The following is a 22,544-nucleotide window of genomic DNA, read 5'->3' as shown; positions in this document are numbered from 1 at the left end:
TGGATGTGTCCAGCTCGCCGTGAGACCTCCTTAGCCGAGCTGGACATTGTGTTTTCATCTCGGCGAGAGATGAGTCATCTCGGCGAGCTGGATACATATGAATCCAGCTCGGCGAGGGATGTCCACCCGGCAAGCTGGACGCATATCCAGCTCGCTGGGTGGCCTTGCCTCTTTGACCGGAGCCATTCCTCCGGTCAAAGAGGTGTACATGCCTCCAATCGGATGGAGCAATTCCTCCAGTCAAAGAGGAGAGCCAGTGCTTGCCAGGAGGAGTCCCTCCCGGCGAACAGTGGTCTTTTTGCCCTCCAGCATGTCGCAAGGGCGGCAACAAACTGGATGGAGCAAGCAGGACAGCAGGACGCTGCCACACCAAAAAATATCACGGGTGGTACCCGCGGTACCCTCCAGCGGTACCCGCGGTACCTCCCAGGCGGTGCCGGGTGCGGTACTAGGTACCTGAAATTGGCCGAAAAGCGGTGCGGTACCCGGGTACCGCTTGGTACCCGGGTCCCAAATGACTATCTCTAGCCAATGCTAAGTCAACAGAACCGAGTAAATCGCCTGAAGAACTAGTGCCAAAGGTGTACCACCGTTACTTACAAATGTTTCATAAGTCGGAGGCCCAAAAGCTACCCCCTCGACGAAAATACGACTTCCGGGTCGAACTACGCCCCGGAACCCTACCACAGGCCAGCCGCATTATCCCTCTGTCACCAGCGGAAAACAACGCGCTGGATAAGCCAATTCGGGAGGGCCTTGACCAGGGCACTATCAGGAGGACAACATCACCCTGGGCGGCGCCTGTACTTCTCACAGGGAAGAAGGACGGTAACTTACGGCCGTGCTTTGATTATCGGAAACTCAATGCCGTCACCGTCAAGAAAAAGTATCCCCTACCTTTGACGATGGACCTAGTGGATAGCTTGCTGGACGCCAACCAATTCACAAAGCTGGATTTGCGCAACGTGTACGGCAACCTGAGAGTGGCCGAGGGGGACGAGGAAAAACTCGCGTTTATCTGCCAAGCGGGAAAATTCGCACCATTGACAATGCCTTTTGGGCCCACAGGGGCCCCAGGATTTTTCCAGTTTTTTGTGCAAGACATTCTATTGGGACGAATTGGAAAAGATGTTGCGGCGTACTTGGACGATATTATGATCCGCACTCAGCGCGGATCAAACCACAAAGAAGCCGTACTAAGCGTCCTCGAAACACTGAGCAAGCAACAGCTTTGGTTAAAACCGGAAAAGTGTGAACTCTCCTGGAGGGAGGTCAAATACCTAGGACTCTTGATATCCTGCAACAGAGTAAGGATGGACCCGGCTAAGGTGAAGGCCGTGACGGATTGGCTGGCACCAACTACAGTGACAGAGCTGCAGAGGTTTGTTGGGTTCGCAAACTTCTACCGCAGATTTATCGGCAACTATTCCAGGACCACCCGACCACTACACAACCTCACACGCGCGGACGCCCGGTTCGAGTGGGACAGGCGTTGACAGACAGCTTTTGACGAACTGAAGACCGCATTTACCACAGCACCAATACTGAAGATTGCCGACCCTTACAAGCCTTTCTTGTTAGAGTGCGATTGCTCGGATTTCGCGCTAGGGGCTGTACTGTCGCAAGTATGCAGTAAGGATGGACAACTACACCCGGTGGCTTTCCTATCGAGATCCCTCATTCAGGCCAAAAGGAATTACAAGATCTTCAATAAAGAGTTATTGGCAATTGTAGCGGCGTTCAAGGAGTGGCGCCACTATCTAGAAGGGAACCCCAATCGCCTGAAGGCAATAGTGTATACCAACCGCAGAAACCTCGAGACCTTCATGACGACGAAGAGCCTCACGCGTCGACAAGTACGGTGGGCTGAGATGCTTGGGAACTTCGACTTCGAGATTGTATTTCGCCCGGGTCGGCAGTCTACCAAGCCGGATGCACTCTCCAGACGCCTGGACCTGGCCCTGAAGGGAGAGGAGAAGCTGACGTTTGGACAAATACTGCGACCTGAAAACATCACCCCGGAATCCTTCGCGGCAATCGCTGAAATCAACGAGTTGATTGATTTGCCCGACGCGGACCACTGGTCCAAAGTAGATGTCATGGGGGCCGCGGAAGGTGGACAGTTGCCGGGGGAAGACAAAGATCTGATCCCCTCCAATACAGAGCTGATAAGTTCAATCAGAAAAGCCTCACGTGAGGACAAAAGACTAATAAGTTTGTTGGCCAATTGTGGGAAAGGAACCGCGGCGGACGGAGGGTGGAGCTCCGAGGATGGTGTGCTGTACCGCGACAGACGAGTGGAAGTACCGGCCAACAACGAAATCAAAACGAGCATACTAAGGAGCCGCCATGACTGCAGTATGGCGGGACATCCGGGCAGGGCAAGGACCCTCGCACTAGTCCGGTGTTGCTTCAACTGGCTGTTGATGAAGAAGTTTGTCAACCGGTACGTTGACGGGTGTGACTCATGCCAGAGGGTCAAAGCAAGAATCCAAAAGCCATTGGGCGCCCTAGAACCCCTACCAGTGCCTGCGGGCCCGTGGACAGACATCTCTTACGACCTGATCACGGACCTGCCGAAATCGCAAGGAAAAGATAGTATCCTTACAGTAGTGGACCGGTTCTTGAAGATGGTGCACTTCATTGCGTGTCGTAAGGACTCTTCATCCGAGGAACTGGCCGACTTAATACTCAGACACGTGTGGCGGCTACATGGGACACCTAAAACCATCGTGTCAGATTGCGGAAGTATCTTTATCTCGCGAATCACAAAGGAGTTGAGCGGCCGGTTGGGCATCAGGCTCTGTCCGTCAACGGCGTACCACCCTCGGACGGACGGCCAGTCTGAAATCACGAATAAGGCCGTCGAGCAGTACATCAGGCATTTCACAAACTACAGGCAAGACGATTGGGAGCCCCTACTAGCTATGGCGGAATTTTCGCACAACAACAGCGCGCACATGTTGACGGGAATGTCGCCATTCAAAGCAAACTACGGATTCGACTTGACGCTAGGGGGGATACCGTCACTGGGACAATCCCTGCCTACTGTTGAGGACCGCCTTCAGACGCTAAAGTCGGTACAGGACGAATTAAAGGCGGCTCTGGAAGAGGCACAAGACCGGATGAAGGCTCAGTTCAACAGGCACGTGGGACCGACGCCGGATTGGAAGATTGGCGATGAGGTGTGGCTCAATAGCAGGAATATCTCGACAACGAGACTGTGCCCAAAGCTAGGTCACAAGTGGCTAGGGCCCTTTCCCATCTGCGCAAAAACATCTCAATCCCTGTACAAACTGACGCTTCCCCTCTCAATGAGAGGGGTGCATCCGGTGTTCCATGTAGCAGTTTTCAGGAAGCATATTACAGATACAATCGACGGAAGGAAAACAGAAAGACCGGCGCCGACGACGGCCAATGGAGGGGAAGAATGGGAGGTAGCGGAGATCTTGGACAACAGGCGAAGGAAAAAGAAGAGGGAATACTTGGTCGCGTGGAAAGGATTTGGACCTGAGGAAGATTTGTGGGAGCCGGCGGAAAATCTATCAAATTGCCAGGAACTAGTGAGGGATTTCGACTCAAAATTTCCCGACGCGGCGGGACGACACACCAGGAGGAGGCGGATGAAATGAGGGTGAAGCTTTTTCCCTACGGGGTTTTTTATTGCTGCCCAGGGAGAGGACACAGAGCCGGGGGCTTGGGCGTTAGAGGCGGGATGATGTTATGAGCTGCGCCCGCGCGCCTGGCCATCCCTAGACATGTATTGTAGTTACACACACATGTCACGCTCCTCACCGTAAGGAGGAGCCGGGGGAAGATCCATTCTCTTTCCCCATCTAGCAATTTACTTCATAGCTAGACTCGACAGACCAGCGCCTCCAAAACCCCGAAGCCAGGCCGTTACACCCTCCCAAAGGAGGTGTGGCTTATCTCCTTGTGCTGCGGCTGAGTTGACCTCCAACACGGCCATTGTGACAGATGTGAACAGCTGTAAACCTTGATCAAATCCAAGGTTTAGATTTGGGGCATGGCCACTCTAGAGACCCACCCTGACACCTGCCAATCAAATTTGCACAAGTTTAGTTGGGACCCAAAACCTGCAAAGCAGTGTTGTGCAGTTTTGTGGGGACCCAAAACCTGCAAGGCAGCATTGTACAAGTTTTGTGGTGACGCAAAACCTGCAAAACAGCTGTGTGCAACATTTGTGGGGACCCAAAACTTGCAAGGCAGTTTTGTGCAAGTTTTTGGTGACACAAGACCTGCAAATCTGCTATGTGCAACTTTTGCGGGGACCCAAAACCTGCAACTTGAAGGCTGTTTTGTGCAAGTTTTGTGGTGACACAAAACCTGCAAAGCAGATGTGCACAACTTTTGTGGGGACCCAAAACCTGCAAGGCGTCTGTGTGCAAGTTTCTTGGTGACAAAAAACCTGCAAATCAGATGTGCGCAACTTTTGTGGGGATCCAATGCCTACGAGGCAGTTTTGTGCAGGTTTTGTGGTGACACAATAGAGATGGCAAACGGGTACTTGTTGCCAATACCCGGGTACCTCCCATGGCGGGTGCCGGGTGCGGGTGTGGGTGTGAAAAATTTGTGAAAAAACAGGGGGGTACCTGGGTGCCATATGCCATCTCTATGACACAAAACCTGCAAATGAGCTGTGTGCATGTTGTGTGGGGACCCAAAACCTGCAACGCAGTTTTGTGCAAGTTTGGTGGGGGCAAGAGCAGCATGAACACTTATATCACGTCACCTCTAGGAATCTCCCATTGTCAAATCACTTGTGAAAAGGGTGGCTTAACTAGATCAACAACAGCCTAAGTCTCATTTGGGGTATCTGTTCCACATTGCCACACCCACTTTCTTTCTTTCTTTCTTTCCTCATTGCTTTGCGCATGGTGAACGAAAACGAAACTGAAAGATAGTGGGGGTTACCCTACCATGCAGATTGACGAAGATCTTTGGCTATGGTGTGGGGAGTACATTTGCATTGATTGGGATGGTTTTTTCTTTTGATATGTGTACTGGCCGGTGGCTGCGAGGGGGAAAGGAAGTCCAAGGCAACAAGGAAGTGAGGCTATGAACGGAAGCACGAGAGAAAAGACGCTTGATGGTAAATTTGGTTTACGGGTGGGGGAGGAGTATGGGTGGTGTGTGAAGGAAGGATATGGATGATCAGGCGGTTCTCAAGATGAGATGGACGCCGGATTCGGTGTCGATGATCTGGGACAACTGGCCGACCTCGAGAGCGTAGGTGGCGTCCTCGAAGGGCTTCTGCATCTGTCCGCGGGCGAAGAAGCCGAGGTCGCCGCCGCTGGCGTGGGAGGAGCAGTCGGAATGGGCGTTGGCGAGCTCGGCGAACAGGCTGGCCAGTGCGGCCTTCTCCTCGGAGACCGCCGCCAGCTGGCCTTGGTAGCCCTTCAGGATCTCCATCGCTTCGTCCTTGGTTCGGGTGATGTTGGCCTATATGATCAGAATATGTCCGATCATCATCGTCATCAGTGTCTCCTCTCTTTCGGAAAAGTGGAAAGATGCGGTTGACCTCTTTCCAGCTCGCCGGCCTTCGACTTTGTGCATGCTTGACCAGCAGGTGACTCGCTCTAACTTTGTTCGAGTTGTCCAGGGCGCCACCCAGCCCTTGCGAGGTCACGGCGCCCTGGAGGAGGTGGGCCCCGGGCAGCTTCTCGGCCTCCTCGGGCGAGATCTCCGCCGGTCGGTCCCAGCACGACTTCTTGAGCTGGTTCGAATAGAAATACTGGGCGTTGTCACGTATAGGGTCGTGTTTTGTTTGGTCAGTTTTTTTCTTGTGTGAATGATTGGAAGAGAAAGGGTCGGAAGGACTTACGGCTCTGTGTCTGGATTGCGAGAAGCGGATCTGGGAAGGAAGAAGAAGCGGTGGAGGTGAGCGCGGAGGGAGTGAAGTGGATGGACAAGGTTTTAGGCTGGTGGACTTACTTCCCAGTCGTGCGTTGCTTGAGCCATCGTTCTGTTTTCGTTGGTTCTGGTGCTGATCGAGTGTGGATCCACCCTTTCACAACCTCACACTCTCCTCCACTACCCCGCGCCTGCAGAACCCATAACATCTGCAATTCACCCTACAACCACATACAGACATCTTTGAGCTCGACGGAGCTTGTAGACTAGAAGGGAGTTTTATACATGTAGCACATCCCCCTGGGATTCCTCAATCCAAAGTTATCATTTTTTGGGCTGTCCCGGACAATTCTGCAAGTACTTCATTGCAGTTTTGACATTCATGGATGGGTTTAGGACTTAACCAGGAAACACAAGTATGGGTTTAGGACCCTGTGCTTGTATATTTAGGCCCACATTTGGGAGGCTGCGTCCCAAAGTATGGGCTTTCAGAATAAATAAAAAGATGTTATCATTTTCTCTCAATTTCTTTCCATCCCACTAGCGGTTGATGTAGTTGTGTTTGGGTATTTTGTGTTTCTTTATTTTCACAAAGATGTTAAATACTATTCATAGTGTGCAATGCCATAGGCCAAATTTCACTTACAGCCATTCCAAAAAAGCTTGGCTTTGTTGGAAGGAATTTCCACCCAAACTTTGTCTTGGATTTGCCAATAATCACTGGCAAGGTTGGAGATATGTATATTCATGCCCACCTCATTCTTATATGCAGGGTGCATATGCAGCAGCCAGATGCCCTCAATCATCTCCTTCCTTTCATTTTTTCCTAATTCTGAGTTCAGAATCAAGCGATTTGGCTGATTTTACCCTGGATAGTATACTGATCCTGTTCGCGAGGTTGGATGGTGCTGGTCCCAGCGGCCGGCGTGTTTTTTTTCCGCTACCAAACGGCTTGATTGGTGGGATCCTGCAAGCAACTGCGCTTGCAGGTCTGGATATCATGTGTCCAACCTTGATGTTGGATGCACATACATTGGCAAATCCAGAAGGAATTTCCACTGGAAATTCCTTCCAAAGAAGCCAAGCTTTTTTGGAATGGCTGTAAAATTAAGAAAAGAATGGAGGACTTCCTGTCAATCTGGGAACTCCAATTTTTCTAGATTTTGCAGGGAAATCTGGGCTTGATCATCCCAAATCCTAGATCTGCCTAAATTTCCCTGCAAAATCTGAGAAAATCTTTTCCAGATCAAAGGGAAGTCCCCTCCAATAAAACAAAAAAGATGGCTGGACCAAACTGGTTACCATTTTAGATTTGGAATCTACACACCCTGACACATGTAGACTCTAAAAATGTACTTTGCTGGAGTGCTGGACCCCCGAGCTGGGTAGGGTTTTCCCCCAATCATCAGCAAAAAGCCCTCTCCCCAAAAGCTTTGTTGGATTTTTTTTCCAAACACCTCTGTGGGGGTAGTGAAGAAGAGGTGCGGGGCACTGTAACCTCAACTTTAAAATGTTCCATCTTGGACAATGTACAAACCACCACAATTATTTAATCAGCTCTATTGAAGATCTCAAAGTACAGCTCAATACATGCATTTAACAAACACTCGCTGAGCAGCCAAGATTTCTATGATTGCATCCTGTCAGGTTTGTTTTGATAGTACTCTTTTGATTGGAGCCAAGCCTAGTCACGATGAGAGTTTCTACAGCACTGATTTCTGAGATTCTTGAGAAACTCAATTTCTCTCAAACTCCAAAAAGAATGATAAATAATTTTCAACCTGATGAATTTAAAACTGTTCATAGTTTGTCCAAGAGAAATAGATCCAGATATTCATGAAGCTGGTTGTAATGTATGTGTCTGGGTTTCACCTGTTTGAGGAGATGAATGCATCAAGCTATGAAAAACATCAACCCAATCCTTGTGTGACAGTTAATCTCCGGCTCGATGCCACTTAGGTTTGGATTGTGTCCGGTTTTTGAGTTTGACCAAATCCGGCTGCAGCGGATTCGGACTCGGGCTGGGCCTGTTGTGTCCCCGGGTGCCCCCCGGTGGCAGCCATACCGCCCATTCTGGTCTCTTCTGTTTTGGAAAAACTCAACCTCAACGACATCGACGCCGACGATGTTCGCCCAAGTGGAAACCCAGAAGCAACAGCAACACTCCGAAGCATCCAACCAGCTCAGACTGCTCAAACGGTCCATCGAATCCAGCCAGCCACCGGTCTCCAGCAGCAGACTCACCAACCAGAACCAGAACCAGAACCAAAACCACAACCATAACAAGAAGAGAACCAACAAGCACCGACTCATCTCATCCGACCCCATCCAGCACAAAACTAACAAACTATCGAAAACATCCAACCCCAACAGCACTCCCAACAACAGCCACACCACCCCTCATCGGGTAAATCATCGTCACCAAACTACGCTAACCAGCCATAATAACATTATTCTTGCAATTTCCAGTCGCGACAGGTCCCTCGTCGGTCCACCCTATCCAACAGACTATCCTCGAATCGATTGCCAAGCTCGACTCATCGCCCAGCCCGAATCACCGGAACCCACGCCTCTCAATCCGAATCAGCCATCGATGTGCTCCGTAAACTGCTCCAAGCTCGCTGGGATCCCGTCACCAAACTCCTGGATCTTGCTGTCCGTCCCCCCTCCCCCACCACATATGATCATCACTTTCCTCAGCCTTTGATCACTTCCCTCCCCCCATCTCTCTCAGAACCTCGCCCAGGATAAGATCCTCAAGGCTGTCGGGATCGCTGCCCCCGGTCAGAAGGGCGCACCTCAAAGGACTGCCGGCGCCATCTGGAAACTGTGCAAAGAGATCTGTCCAAACGTCAGTTTATTTTTTTTGGTTGTTTTTTTTTTGTCTACAAACAATACATCTCACCATCAACTATCGACTTTTCCTTAGGTGCGATCGATATCCTTGGCAGATAACCAGCTACAGACCTTGCAGCCAATGTCCATCAGCAACCTGATCGCCACCTTGCCCGAGCTTGCCAATCTCTCCCTAGCAGGAAACCGACTCGCCTCGTTCTCCGATCTCAACGCGCTTTCACCAACCACCGCGCGAGGAGGCGCAACCACATCCTCCACTGGATTCGTCGCACTCCGCGAGCTGATCTTGACCGGAAACCCACTCAGGGCAGATGCGGAGAAGGCTGGACCGCCCGGCTTGCAGAACTATCTGGTCGAGGTTGTCCGGCGATTTCCCAGCTTGGAGGTGCTCGATGGAGAGGCGATCGATCCGACGGCCAAAGCGACGATTGCCGCGAATGCACCTCAGCCGAGCGCGATGCTCCAAGATCCCAACAAGCACGTCTCGCTGAATACCATCCCTCAGCCAGCCCTGCCAATGTCCATCAAGCCTGCCTTCCTCAACGACTCTACCACCTCGAGCTTTGTCGCCGGCTTCTGTCTCCAGTTCTTCAACGCCTTCGACCAGGACCGCAGCAGTCTTATTGATGTATATGCTACCAAATCTTCCTTCAGTCTCTGCGCCTCGCCCTATATACCCTCCCGCTCCAAAATGGCTGGGTTGACACGCAACCAGCCCCATATGCCTGCCCAACAAGTTCCCTCTTGGAACGAATATATCAGCATCAGTCGCAATAATGCTCGGCTGAAGGGACCAAGTAGGTCACACCACTTTCAGCAATCCGAATCCAACATCTGATCTCACACATCCCAACACCAAAACATTAACAACATACTTATATATACAACTACCTCCCACCACGAATGAAAAAACCTCGGACTTGGATTGTTTTTTTTAAACTTTAATTATCTAGAGCTTTGCGATAGGCTGGCGAATGGACCAGCGGAGATCGTCGAGTACATGAAGCAGATTCCGGGCACCAAGCACCCGCTGGACGTAGCAGACAAATTTGTGGTAGATTCGTGGCAGATGCCGGGGCTGGTGCACGAGAGCACGTCGCCGGGCGGCGCGGTGATCTACCTGACCATCCACGGGGAGTTCCAGGAGTTCCCTTCGCTGACGGTGCGCAGCTTCGACCGGACCTTTCTGCTCGGCGCCGCCGGGCCTGCTTCTGCGTATGTTCTTCTCCCTATATCGTTTTTTCCCGCAGGTCAGGTAACTGATGCGCTGCTTCGTGCAATGATAGAGCCGCGCTGAAAGGATGGCCGTGTGTTATCCTCACTGATCAGCTGACCGTCCGCGCGTACTCGTCTCCTCAAGCGTGGTCCACCGTGCCTGCGCCTGCGCCTCAACCGCCCGTCTTGGCACCCACTCAGCAGCCGCAATCGGCGCCTATCCCCAAACCCGAGCTGGTCCGTCCCTGCCCCCCTCTCTCTCGAAACTCTGAAATTTTTGACTTATTTGTGGTGTGTGTGTGTGGCAGACGAGTGACGAGAAGAACGAGCTGGTGAAGATCCTGATGGACTTGACCAAGTTGAATGTCCAGTTCACCGTCGACTGTCTCACCCAAAACCACTGGAACCTCGACGCTGCTCTCAAGAACTTCAACGAGATTGTCAGCAGGGGCGGGCTCCCTTCCGACGCCTTCTTGCCCTCCTCTTAACCTCTTTTACTCCCCTCTTCCATCTCTCTCTCTCTCTCACGATCTTTCTACGATTTGTCGTTCTTTTCTTCTTTTTCTTGGCCTTGCTCTGTCCCCCCCACCCCCCCTCTCTCTCTCTCGTTATGGCACCATTGCCCAATGTGTCTGCTTTTCGATATGTGTGCCCTGTATCCCCTCAGCCCACATGACCTCTTCCTTACACTGTTTAAATTTCCCCCAAAGAAAGCCCCCCAACTCCAAAAAAATCAATATAAACCCTTACATCTCTATATCTACCATCCCAGAAATATCCCTGTATTCTCTTAGCCTTCCTTCTCTTTTGGCCTTTATATATATATATATATATATATATATAGTGATATAGTCAATCTTATGTGCCTTGTTCTTGACCCATTCCAAACCCTCTTTCTTTTGTGATGAGGTGGCCTTCCCTCACCAGCACCATTTATTTTATTATAGTAATGTTTTTTTTGGCTACTCAAAAGTCCATGCTCTTCTCAAGAAAGAAAAAAAAAAAACTTATGTACTTGTATGGACATGAAGAAAGAGTGATTTCAGATGTGTAGCATGCAGTTCTGAGTTGACAGAGAGAAATTTGAGACTGATAAAGTGAAGACTCTGGGATGAAGCGTCCCAAAGAAAGGCCAATACAAACTGTTGGGTAATTCTTGGCCTGAGGTATAATTTGATAAGATATTTCAGAGGGGTTTGGTGCTTATAGAGGAGTACTAGTGTCCAGCATGAGGAATAAGATGAAATTAGTAGTCTCAATATTTATATATTGTATTTTTGGTAGGGAGGAGATCTTTATTATCCACAAGTCCAGTGTCTGAGTGGGTGCTCTGAGGGTCTGAGGGAGTGCTGAGGTTTCTTGACAGGGTGGTGGGAGTTCTGCTTGAGGGGTCATTTGGGTGGATGAAGTTCATCATGTTGATCTAGAAGCAATAAAAAGGTGCTGGTGTGCTAGGAAAAACACCTGCTACACTTCCAGAGATGTAGTTGAGCGGAGTAAAGCTTGAGCTAACAGTGCAGGTCTTCTAGAGAGAAGAAATTTCTGCTGCACTAACATTGCAGTTACAGTTATGTGGTAGTCCAGTGTAGTGGCCAACTGTTGGCAGTGAAGCTTATACATCCAAGCACCAAGATCATATTTCTTTTAGATCTAATTCTAAATCACAAAACTCACAGGAAGTTTGGTATGTTGAAACTAGGACTTTTGATGGCCAAAGTTGAAAGCCAGGAAACCAGAGAATCTCACAAGTGACAGAGACACCACATGCAAAATTGATTCATGAAAGTGGGACAGGTTACACTGTTGGTGTCCTGTATGAAGTGTGTGAAATGGATGACCTGTCATTTTACAGGTCTCCCTTTCATGCAGATGTCATCTAAGCAACATGGGACAGATTTCATATGTGCAGTCACTGCGCAGAGAGGTTCACAGGGCTGTCACTCTCTTGACAGCTGCATGGCAACATGCCATGTAAAGTTGACATTTTGTGGCATGTGTACACGGCGGACGCACTTTTTGAGTTTTTATCCGAAAAACCTTTGAAGTGACAGATTTCTTTTGGAGAACCTCCGAAGTCGCCACCCATGACGACTCCTGCATGACTATTGAATAGTGTCGAGCGCGCGCGCGAGCAGGCTACACAATAGTAATCGCCGCCTCTCATTTCATCTCACTTTTTCTTGACGCTTCTCAGGAATCTCACCACCAAAACTCACCAAAGTACCGGCTCCAGCTGGCCTTTGCCTTGTCACAAGCTGGCTCCCACCCTTTCACGTGCAAGACCGACTGCTGTTTGATTCCCCTCCTTTTCAATTTGCATGCTGCCACCGGCTGGCAACTGAAAAATTGGGCTACACAATCTGCCTGTTGCGGCATTGCTGGCGCCGGTCCTCCGCATCATCCTCCGCCCACACTGCTAAGCCAAAGCTCACAATCAATTCACCAAAACATCTCACCACAGCCAACCGGAATGTCTCACTTGCCGCTCACCAACAACGGCAATCCCATGCAACTGGCCGACCCCAATCAACACGGTTACTATGCCAGTCCTCCAAACCCCACACCCTCCGCAGACCATCGCCAACAGCAATATTTCAGTTCTCCTGCTTTCCAGTACAACCAGCCACATCCAGGATCAACTTTTGAACACAGCAGTCCAGGACTCCAGCTTTCCACACCAGGACAGTTCACCAGCCTCCCAAACTTGCAACACTCCACTCCGTTACAGCGCAATCAGAATCAAAGGAGTATATTAATGTCTTCCAACGGATTGTACGTCCCGGACAGAAATCTAGCCACCAGCGGGTATCGTGGAGCCACACACGGAAACCAACCACAGTTCAGCATTTATAAAAATCACAACGCCCCAGCGGCACAGCCAACTCCTCGACAGGTTCTTCCACAAGAGTATCTTCCCCCAGCTCCTATGCCGAACCCCCAAGTCCAGCCTCCAAAGAAGAAACCCCGCAACAAAACCAAACGTCCGTATGTGGAGGCTGATACCCAGGCGAGCCAAATCAAAATCAACCCTGCCCAAATGCCTGCTCCACCAAACTCAACCAATCCTGCGACCGAACCCACTGCCCGAGATTCTGTTACACGATTCTTGATGGTTCCCAACCTCAACACTGTACCTGCCGCGCGTGTCCCTCCAACACTAGAGGCATATGCAAATAAAACATCAGATGAACTGCGGGCCATTGCCCTTGCAAAATCAAAGAAGGTGATGACACGTGAGGATGAGTTGTACTTCTTCCAATACTATGAGCTACAGAAAGTCAAGTTAACCTTGGCAGCAATCAACTGTCGTGTATCCATGAGCATGATAGAAAATCTCATGTATGTATTTCATTTTCCCCTGGCAAATCTGTTGATTTCTTATACCGGTGTGATTTTTTTATCTGCACAGGGGTAGGAAACAGGCTGTGCGAGGAGCGTCGGGGTGGAACAACTTTCAGGCAAAAAACAATGATGTTTTCAAAGGCAGTACGTGTTTTTTGCCATTATATCTCACTGTTTTTTTATTATACTGACTTTATGCACAATATTCAAATAGAAGGCCAAGGAGTTCGGAATTCAGGTGGTATGAAAAAGCTGTCTCCCATGTGGTGGGACTTAACCTCCGAACAACGTGACACGTACAAGAATAAAAAACTTCCTGCAATCATTGAAGAAGACGAGTCCGATGCTTCGACTGATGCACCCAATCTTGCAGCTGTCACGGGCCTCAGAGCACACTCCAAATCTCTTAAACTAGCCGAGAAGCGAGTTGATAAGTTCATGAAAGAGTGGAACCAAAAGGTAACATTCAACAGGACTAGTGTTATTGACATGCATGCCAGCTGACACGAGATGATCATGTATTAATTAGGCCCTCAACATTGCTGCTAGCAACCACTGCGAGCTGGTCATGTTTGCGGTGTCAAACCACCTCCAGAGTAACAATTTTCAGCTGGCATACTCCACACCCGGGGCGGCCGAATTTGTCAAACAAATGTACGAGGCAGATGGCATCCAAAACTACCAAAGCCGAATTCAATCTTATTGCACTGGCGCCAAATTAAATGCGATCAGTGCCGCAGTTACTCAGAAAAAAACTAAGAAAGGTGTTAATAATGAAGCAGTCACTCAAGCCCGAGCCAAGCTGGCTGAGTTTGTTTGTAAGTACTGGTACCGTCTTTGTTTAATCTTCCTGTCATCTCCCTTTCTGAATAGAGGCTTTATTTAAACCACACTGGACGTGTACAGCTCGCGAGACTGAGGGCAGGAAGACAAGCTGGTCGTGGCAGGGTTGTGACAAAGCGCTTGGTCGTCTTGGATACAAGGTCGTCTTTCTCCCTGGCACCCTGTCAAACCCTGAATGGATCAAAAGTGCAAGCAACCGCCTCCTCAATGACGAAGCCAAGCTAATCACGGACGATATAGACCAAGATCTCATTCGCATTGTTAAAGACAAGGATGCCTTAATGGGCCATATCCGCCAACCCGTCAAACCAGCTGCGTCAAGGATTAGCCAAAAGAAAACCTCGGTCAATCGCAAAGGGAGCCCAGATGCCGAAAATCAGAATACTACCAACCCTCAATCAGGCTCGGCGGCAACCAAAAAACGCAAGCAAAACAACGCAGCTCCGCCCAAGAAACGCAAGCAACGCAAACGTCTCCCAAGCCTCACCCTTTCCGAGCGCGCACTGGACAGCAACACCTCGGACGAAGATGCTCAATCAGACTCAGGAACCACATTCCCTGCTCGCAGGTTTCGACCTACTCGTCTGGCTGCAGGAGGCTTCATGTTATCGGATCACAGCCTTGCCAATAACACCGATGAAGAGGAAGATCTTCAAGCTCGTGGCCAACAAGTATCGAGTGTCCCTCACTCTGATGAAGAAGAAGATTGCGGTCCCTCATACAAACATACCGACCCACAGAAATCAGCAACCCATTCAACTCTCCACGCTTCCAGGGCCGGGCCTGCCGCCAGCCTCTACCTCCAGGCATGCAACTAACAATCTGCTCACTTTTTTCTACACTTTCTCTCTGCTCTTGTCAACTTCTCCGGTCAAATAAATTACAACTCAGACTCTTCAATGTTTATATCGTGCCACTCATTTTCTTTCTTAGTCTTTCTCATGATTATAAAAAAAATTCTGCCCGGTCTCCCTTTTACATCAAAATTGTAAGAATGACGATGGTTCTGCTGCAAAGTGATTGCGCACTGCTCCTGTTTCCAGACCCACAAGTCGCGCGCGGGCCCAGTGGATGATTGCAAAGTGATGATGTGCAGATAGTGGAGGGGGATTCATTATTATGCTTGTATTGTCACATTAAGTGGTCACAAAGCATGGCGTGTTGATTCCGGGAGGATTTACAAGGAGACTTGAGAGAAGCACAGAGAACCACAGAAAGAACACTTGCATGTGCTGGATCGGCCGATGGGATTGACTCAATGCTGCGCTGGATGGATCATTCCAATTGTTGTCAGCCATCTGTTCCTTTTCGGAAATATCATCAGGAAATTGTAACCGCAATAGCTTGTATGCCGTCCCATCCGCATATGCTTGATTGGGTCCGCCATACAAGCCGTGAACAGCATAACAATTGAGTTGGGGCCAGTGTGAATTGGACTTACCAGGGGTTGCGACCCGGTTATGATTCAGAGCGAGCAAAAATGGAAGCGAGACCGGCAATCAATCGTTCCAATCGCCGGGCGGGATCAATTTGTCTGTTTCCAATCACAGTCGTGGTGGCCTTGACGTTGGTGTTGGCGGTGGTGGGTAATGGGTGTAGTGGGTAGTGGGTCGAGGGCGGTGGTCGGCGGTCGGATGGGTTGGTGGCAAGCTACCCCAGGATCCCCCGAGCACGGTCCGCGCGCAGGGCCGATTTCAGCTGCGCAAAGCTTGGCAACTGCGGCCAAAAGTTTTCAGTTCGCGGCAAAAGTAGCAAGCCTTTTTGGGCCTGCTGTACTGAAACCTAACCACCTCATATGCATATTCAATACTCTTACCGCAAAAAGAATGGGTCCGCCAATGGGCAGTCACGCCCTCGCGCCCGCTCCTTCCTCTTAGTGCTCTCGCCAGTTTGCCGCTGTGCACGCCCCCATGCGATCGGTATCCTGCTGTCAACCGGCCATCCGAACCCCCATCATCATCGCCGGTCTTTCACAAGTTTTCCTACCGCCGGAACTACTCAGCATAGCACCCCGACTCGTCCTCAAGCTCAACCCATCGGTCTTGCACAAGATTCCCGCCCTCCCGTGAGTTATCAACCACTTGCCGTCAACCTCCGCACCGCCCCATTGCCGACTAACCAACATCCTCATTAGCAATCCAGCTTGTTTGCTGCCTTTATCGAATCCCATTCACCTTCCCGACGTCTTGTCCTCGCCACATTGTCACACTAAAAAGAACTGCTAACAATCTGTATGCTTGAGCTGGATTCTGTAAATTTTTGAATGATTGGATTGTGCTCTGCCGACCACTTCTGGTCCCTCCCCTGTGTACCGATATTTTCCCTTTCGTAACACCCCATAAATTATTACCCTTGTCGAACATGATCTACTCCACTTGTTGAACATGTCCTAGAATTTGCCCTTTGACCTGCCCAAGATTTTTCTGTTGTTCGTCTTGGTGAAAAAGTACATTGCAGTCCAGACAAATAACCGTGTCCAAGACACAATTCCCCCTGTAGAAAGAGGGGCCAATTACTTTAGTAGGACAAAATTCATTTCTACACAGCCCATGTCCTGGAACACATGGGCGGAGATTGAGCTAAGGGTACGTGTCAAAAGAGCCGAGCCAAGTGCGAGGATGTGTGAATATATGGGACCAGAGATCATTCTCAAGTCACCTGGGGACATGCTGTTATGGGAAGTTCTTCTGAGTAGTTTGTACAGAGGGAAGTTAGAGTAGAAGACTCCCCCAAAGCTACTCCGGCTCTATGTGAGAAATTACATTTGCCTCGGTGATTCTATGCAATTTAATCAAATATTTAAGTCATAACAAAAAAATTAGAAAGTTGTAAAACATTCCACAACACTTTATCATGATTCCAGGAATGGGGATGGTCTTGCTGGTCTTGCTTAATTATTAACTGTTTTATAAAATCATTCAACATGTGATATACTTATAGCACTTTGGAGAAGCAAAGACAGGCATAATAAACACAGGCATTGCTGAGCTGGCTGCAATCAGGTCAACTCAATATAAGGTTATTCTAATGATCTCAGGGTAGATATTCATCATGCCCTAAACATTTGATGATGTTTGGGGAATTGAAGAGATCACTGTCACATGCTTAGCAAGCTTCAGTTCAGGAGAGATCAATACAGGACCAATCATCCAAAGCATTTCCTAATGTGTCTTCAACTTGAGAATACCTTCCAGCAAATTGATGTTGATTAAGATTTATATGTGTTTATACAATGGGGGTGTTCAAAGTTGACTGCATAAAATTATAACACCATAAATTCATAAAATTTTAATCTGAAAAAAATGTGTAACACCCAATCACTCAAAAAAGAGCAACAATTCTAAAATGGTACATAAAAAATGATCACTCAAAAGTGTTATGATTTTATGATTTTATGATTTGAAAAAAATATGATTTCAACTTTGAACACCCTTAATATTAGGTGTCAGCTGCCAGAGCAAAACCAGTCAGTCCACATCCAGCTGTAGCTATATGTTAGTTGAAATTATTAAACATTGCACCAGGTGAATAAGTGGGTATGTTTTAATCACTTTCAACATGAAGAGCCCCAACTCACCCGCATGGAAAAAGTTTAGCATCCTTTAAAATGTCAGTTTTTTTTTTCCACTCAAAGGGGATTGCTATGTCCCTTTAAATATTTGGAAATTGCTCATACCACCTTGGATGGATAAACCCTCATTCCTGTCACTGAGAATTTAATGATCACTCTGAACTTATTGAAAATCTGGCCATGCTGAGGAATGAGGGGCTTGATGCATAAGGGAAAGGAAGACACAGTAGATTCCACTAATTTGGTTAGATTCAAAATTAAATGAGATTGGTATGTATCCAAAAATACCATGTTAAGAAATAGCAAAGCTTTGGCACAGTAGCGCACCGATGCGCTATTTGCCGCTATTAGCAGGGAAATCCCACTACACCGCTATCAGCGCCTGCACGCCCATCGGGAGTGTGTGGCGTTGTCTCATGACATGATGCTGGGCCACATGGCCACAGCGGCAAATGACATATTATACAAGACCTAAACCATTCAAGCCCATGACCTGTGCCCGGAATTGCCCTGGCCCCGGCCCCTTCTGCAGACATTGAAACTCTGAGACGACAATAGTGCCCAAAGCCTTGAAATCAGCACTCTTCTTGTAGCAAAAAGCGCACTAGTGCTCTCCGCACGCTCCTTAGCGGTACAAATCCGCTAGAAAGTGGCTCTTTCGCAACGTTATCGCTATTACAGCGGCTAGCGTAGCAGTGCCCTGCTCTTTGCCGCTAAAAAATAGTGCAATATTTTTATCTGCCTCCCCTTCCATTCGTGAACGTAAAAGCGAAGCGGCCCACCCGCTTTTGAAAGCTTCAGCGAGGCGGGCCCAATATCCTGCTTCCTATAATTATCATACTAATGTGTGCAATTTCATGGTAACACAGACATATTAGTTGATTTGAAGGTTTGCTACAAAAATATGATCCAGTTCATCTGCCTCTAGGGCCCTCTCAAAATCATCTGGCCCGATCAGACCCGTGTTGGGTTGGCCGGGTATGTTTGCAGGAAGGTTGAAAGCATCATCATTGGGGTCGTTCTCATTGTGCGTATTTGTCGGACCGGCGGTTGCATCAAACTCTTGAGCCAGAAAATCACGCATCACTGATTCATCAATGTTGTCCAAGCTGTTACCGATGGCATTTTCAAAGTCCCCGGAGACCATGGATAAGTTACCGGTTTGTTTTAGAAAGGACAACCGGAGCACCTGTTCGTTCCAATCTCTCAAGAGATCAGCATCGTTCTCGTAAGGACCTGTGTTGGAAATTATATGCTCGACATTTTTGTTCCATTCAAGTTGCAGTCTGGATAAGAGGATGAAGTGGTTGTGTAGAATGGCTTTCATGCAATCCAATTGATCCTCGAGCGATAGCGTTTGCAGCATTGGATGATTCAACACAGGCTGAAGTCGAGTCTTGACCCATTCCGATTCTGTCGCTAGTCCGAACATCAAAGGGATAATCCGTTGGTGCTCTGTGACAGCCCAGCGGATTGCCCTACGCATCTCCCGACCTATTCGACGAGCCTCCTCACGTGCTCGCTGCTGGCGGGCAACAAGTCTCATACCATCTTGAGTGTCAGGATCAATGGCCCACGGTTCTTCGTGGTTCGTGAAAACGCCATCCTTCCAGAATATATCATCAGGTTCCATGCGCAGTATTGAGTCGTAAACTGCTCTCTCCAGGATAGGTCGATCGGGGAAAGCGACATGGAAAGCGTCAAGATGACGGTTGTAAGTGTTGACCACAGCTTGTAGTGCATGTGTTTTTTTGCGAATCGAAGCTATCAGGCGCTCTTTCCCATCGGTGCCTGAAAGCGGGGAAAGGAAATAAGTAGGTTAGTACGCTGGTGGAAGCAATTTAGCAGATAGTTCAACAATCTAACCTAGCTTTGAAGCTGTACCCATCCGCACTGCATCCAGTGGTCGCTTCTCCTCAAGCAGGGCCAGGTATTTGCGCCTCAAATCTGTTTTGGCCCACCAGACTTTCAAGAATAAACCCTCATGGGCGCGGGTGACCCCTTCAAGAATTTGATCGGCTCCAATGCGTTGACGCTGTTGCTCTACTTTTGCCCGAGTTTCACTGATTCTATTCACTCGTGCCAGTGTATCCTCGGGTGTATTGGGAATAGTTTCCCTGTGAGCTCGTACAGAAACAATCAATATGTGACACAGGGTGGAGAGCACAGGATTGGACCAACCAAGCTGCATTTAGGTCTTCTTCTAATGTAAGCAAACGGCCTAGTTCTAATTTCTGCTCAACTTTTTCATTGTTTCGATCACGATAGTAGGTGCGCTCAAGAACCCACTGCTGCTCAAAAAATGCCTGCGAGTAACACTCGCCCTCTTCGGCAAATGGATTGGTTTGATTGTAAATTTCATTGAGTTTAACTTGACATTCATTCAAGTATGCATGCGCTTGGTCAAGGTGTCGATTCATCCACTCGCCTGCATTCAAATCATATCACATCAGGTTACCGGGTGAGCTAGGGTCTTGGCAGTAAAAAAACAAGTAAAACAAGAATGTTGATCAGGAAGCTCACAAAGTATCAGTTTGAGCATTCCAGCATAGTAATCACATTGGCTGCCAATGGCTTGAAGGCGATGGATGCGAGTAGCATTCCTTAGGGGTCCCACCATGTCAGATAATTGGGACCACAGGCGCTCTGTTCCCTCCCCATCAGACATTCCCCAATTCGAGTTATACCTGGGATTGTACTCAATTTGGCAGTCCCAGTTGTGTACATATGCGTGAAACACAGAGGTACCAAAAGCCACTCGATCAATCTGGTTTCCTAACAGATTGCGCTTTGTGAGGTGATTCAGAAGGAATATTTATTCAGGTGCATTTTCAAAGACACTCCAAACCGTATGAATCAAGCTCACCTTTCTGATATGTGCGTCCAAGTGGCATCCGATATCGTAAAGTATTCCAAACTTTTTGGTGGGAAAAGCCTCTAGTATATTTGCTATGATACTGACCGGGTAGTAAAGCCTGTTGGAGAGAGAAATTTCTTTTTCTTACTATTTTTGAAAAGGGTCTTGGAGATTGGCCTGCTTACTTCTCGCCACTTTGCTCGATGTTAATAAGTTTGAGGGGAATATCGTGGCGGCAACAACTACCAAAGAGCCCGGTATCATCAAACTTGTCCCAGGACACAGAATTGCGCACATCATTTGCAGCCTTGTGGGCATCGGAGCATGATGTCTAAAAAAGCAGGAGAATTCTAAATCAGCAGAGTTTTTGCGGAAAACATCACAAGGAATGACACTTGCCCTAAGCCCAGCGACATCTTCGTCAGTCGATTGGCATCGAACCTCATGAGTGACAATTTGGGAAGTAGGGATAAAGTTTGACGGGTAATCAGCTTCGGTGGGGACATCGGTGCTTGCAAACTTGTGGTGCCGATGTTGAAAGTTGCCATCCATTGCAATTATGGCATAGGCTTCGCCGGTCCTAGGCTGACTCTCTTCATCGGGCTTTTCAGGCCCAAAACATGCAGGGCATTTTGCTGCCCAATGATCCTGGTTTTTTAGGCCCAGAGAAATTGTAATCAAATCTTTTTGGAGTGTTTGGATCTGGCTGTAGATATCAATTGCTTGTGAGAAAGGAATTCGCAAGTCACGTGGGTTGCCACTTGGGCCGCGGGCATACAACTTGTCCCTTGATCTGGTATCTTGATGGTACATGATGCCGGCAATGAATGAGGTGTAAGGAATTGCTGACTCATGCCATAAATGCTGGTACAGCTGAACAAGGGGGATAGAGAACGCTGTCCGGGGTGCTGAGGGGGATGCAGGGATATATCCAAGGTGAATCAAGCGAATAGCGTCAGGAATGCAAGAACAGAACTCTACTTCTTGGCGATGAAAGCGGTCTACAAACAGAATCAATGAATCTCCTCATCAAATGGTTAAATTTGTGGGTCACAAAGAATCCGTGGCTCAGGTACAGTACATACCGTGTGTATGTATCAAATCAACCGATCGTTTACGATTATTGCCACAGTCACATTCTTCGAGTGGTTCCAGGTAGCTGGTTGAGGTTGTCCAGTTTTTTGTATGATACTGGCATACGAAGAAGGCGGCGCACATTGATTTTTCGATTGATTTCCAAGCCGACTTAAGACGATCTCTTCTCATGGCATACTGGGTAATGAATTCATCAGGAAGGAGTGCGGTCTCGTGCTGAGGTGGTTCGTGTTGATGGAAATGGTCAGCAAGTTGTTCAGTTTGAGATGATAGGTAGGGGTCCTCGTGAAGATGGTCGCGACTGGGATTGATAACAATTAGTCCATGCCTCAAGGCCATAGCAACAGCCGTGTTCAAGTCCGCAGGCTGATTTGAGATACCACTGCGAGGGTGTCGTATAATTGTGGGGCCCCGTCGCTGGATATTTCCGGTTCGTCTTCGGGCCATTGTATGAATCGATTTAGCTATTGGGAAGGGAAAATCCAAAAGGACAAGGTCAGTAACCAGAATGAAAATTGTGAGACTGGATAGCTTGCTGTGATGATGACTTGAGCTTTGAACGGTTCCCAATTTTCTGATTGACCAGCGTTCGGGTTTGCAGCGGCAGAGCAGGTGGGGGCAAGAGGTGTACTGCAACTTGTGGATCGAAAAGTAGGGGAATTGAACGCCAGTCAGTTTTGCACGTGAAAGGGTGGGTGCCAGCTTGTGACAAGGCAAAGGCCAGCTGGAGCCGGTACTTTGGTGAGTTTTGGTGGTGAGATTCCTGAGAAGCGTCAAGAAAAAGTGAGATGAAATGAGAGGCGGCAATTACTATTGTGTAGCCTGCTCGCGCGCGCGCTCGACACTATTCAATAGTCATACAGGAGTCGTCATGGGTGGAAGTCGCGCCCC

The 22,544-nt window shown here is 48.6% G+C and overlaps 6 protein-coding genes across 6 annotated transcripts; 3 read left to right on the top strand and 3 right to left on the bottom strand.

The window, feature by feature from the left end:
- Positions 1-5,175: 5,175 nt before the first annotated feature.
- PtA15_4A509 (uncharacterized protein) lies at positions 5,176-5,982 on the bottom strand (the record flags this gene model as incomplete). The annotated part of the gene is made up of 4 exons (XM_053168400.1): positions 5,176-5,463; positions 5,543-5,755; positions 5,846-5,875; positions 5,956-5,982. 4 exons carry the CDS (start codon positions 5,980-5,982, stop codon positions 5,176-5,178), a joined length of 558 nt encoding a protein of 185 aa, XP_053019613.1.
- Positions 5,983-7,822: 1,840 nt separating this feature from the next.
- Positions 7,823-10,433, top strand: PtA15_4A508 (uncharacterized protein; the record flags this gene model as incomplete). The annotated part of the gene is made up of 7 exons (XM_053168399.1): positions 7,823-8,281; positions 8,344-8,529; positions 8,609-8,725; positions 8,804-9,527; positions 9,684-9,945; positions 10,017-10,182; positions 10,254-10,433. The coding sequence occupies 7 exons, from the start codon at positions 7,823-7,825 to the stop codon at positions 10,431-10,433; spliced, it is 2,094 nt and encodes a 697-aa protein (XP_053019612.1).
- A 1,982-nt stretch (positions 10,434-12,415) lies between these two features.
- On the top strand, positions 12,416-14,948 carry PtA15_4A507 (uncharacterized protein; the record flags this gene model as incomplete). The annotated part of the gene is made up of 6 exons (XM_053168398.1): positions 12,416-13,284; positions 13,355-13,431; positions 13,502-13,746; positions 13,817-14,105; positions 14,194-14,446; positions 14,612-14,948. 6 exons carry the CDS (start codon positions 12,416-12,418, stop codon positions 14,946-14,948), a joined length of 2,070 nt encoding a protein of 689 aa, XP_053019611.1.
- A 977-nt stretch (positions 14,949-15,925) lies between these two features.
- PtA15_4A506 (uncharacterized protein) lies at positions 15,926-16,342 on the top strand (the record flags this gene model as incomplete). Its single annotated transcript, XM_053168397.1, has 2 exons — positions 15,926-16,195; positions 16,265-16,342. The coding sequence occupies 2 exons, from the start codon at positions 15,926-15,928 to the stop codon at positions 16,340-16,342; spliced, it is 348 nt and encodes a 115-aa protein (XP_053019610.1).
- A 2,233-nt stretch (positions 16,343-18,575) lies between these two features.
- On the bottom strand, positions 18,576-20,243 carry PtA15_4A505 (uncharacterized protein; the record flags this gene model as incomplete). Its single annotated transcript, XM_053168396.1, has 4 exons — positions 18,576-19,492; positions 19,568-19,818; positions 19,883-20,129; positions 20,225-20,243. The coding sequence occupies 4 exons, from the start codon at positions 20,241-20,243 to the stop codon at positions 18,576-18,578; spliced, it is 1,434 nt and encodes a 477-aa protein (XP_053019609.1).
- A 220-nt stretch (positions 20,244-20,463) lies between these two features.
- PtA15_4A504 (uncharacterized protein) lies at positions 20,464-22,100 on the bottom strand (the record flags this gene model as incomplete). The annotated part of the gene is made up of 4 exons (XM_053168395.1): positions 20,464-20,489; positions 20,568-20,676; positions 21,000-21,559; positions 21,644-22,100. 4 exons carry the CDS (start codon positions 22,098-22,100, stop codon positions 20,464-20,466), a joined length of 1,152 nt encoding a protein of 383 aa, XP_053019608.1.
- Positions 22,101-22,544: the final 444 nt, after the last annotated feature.

Source organism: Puccinia triticina, chromosome 4A, assembly GCF_026914185.1.
Source record: "Puccinia triticina chromosome 4A, complete sequence".
Lineage (NCBI taxonomy): Eukaryota > Fungi > Basidiomycota > Pucciniomycetes > Pucciniales > Pucciniaceae > Puccinia > Puccinia triticina.
Note: the sequence above shows the minus strand (reverse complement) of the source record. Positions and strands in the feature narration are given on the sequence as shown.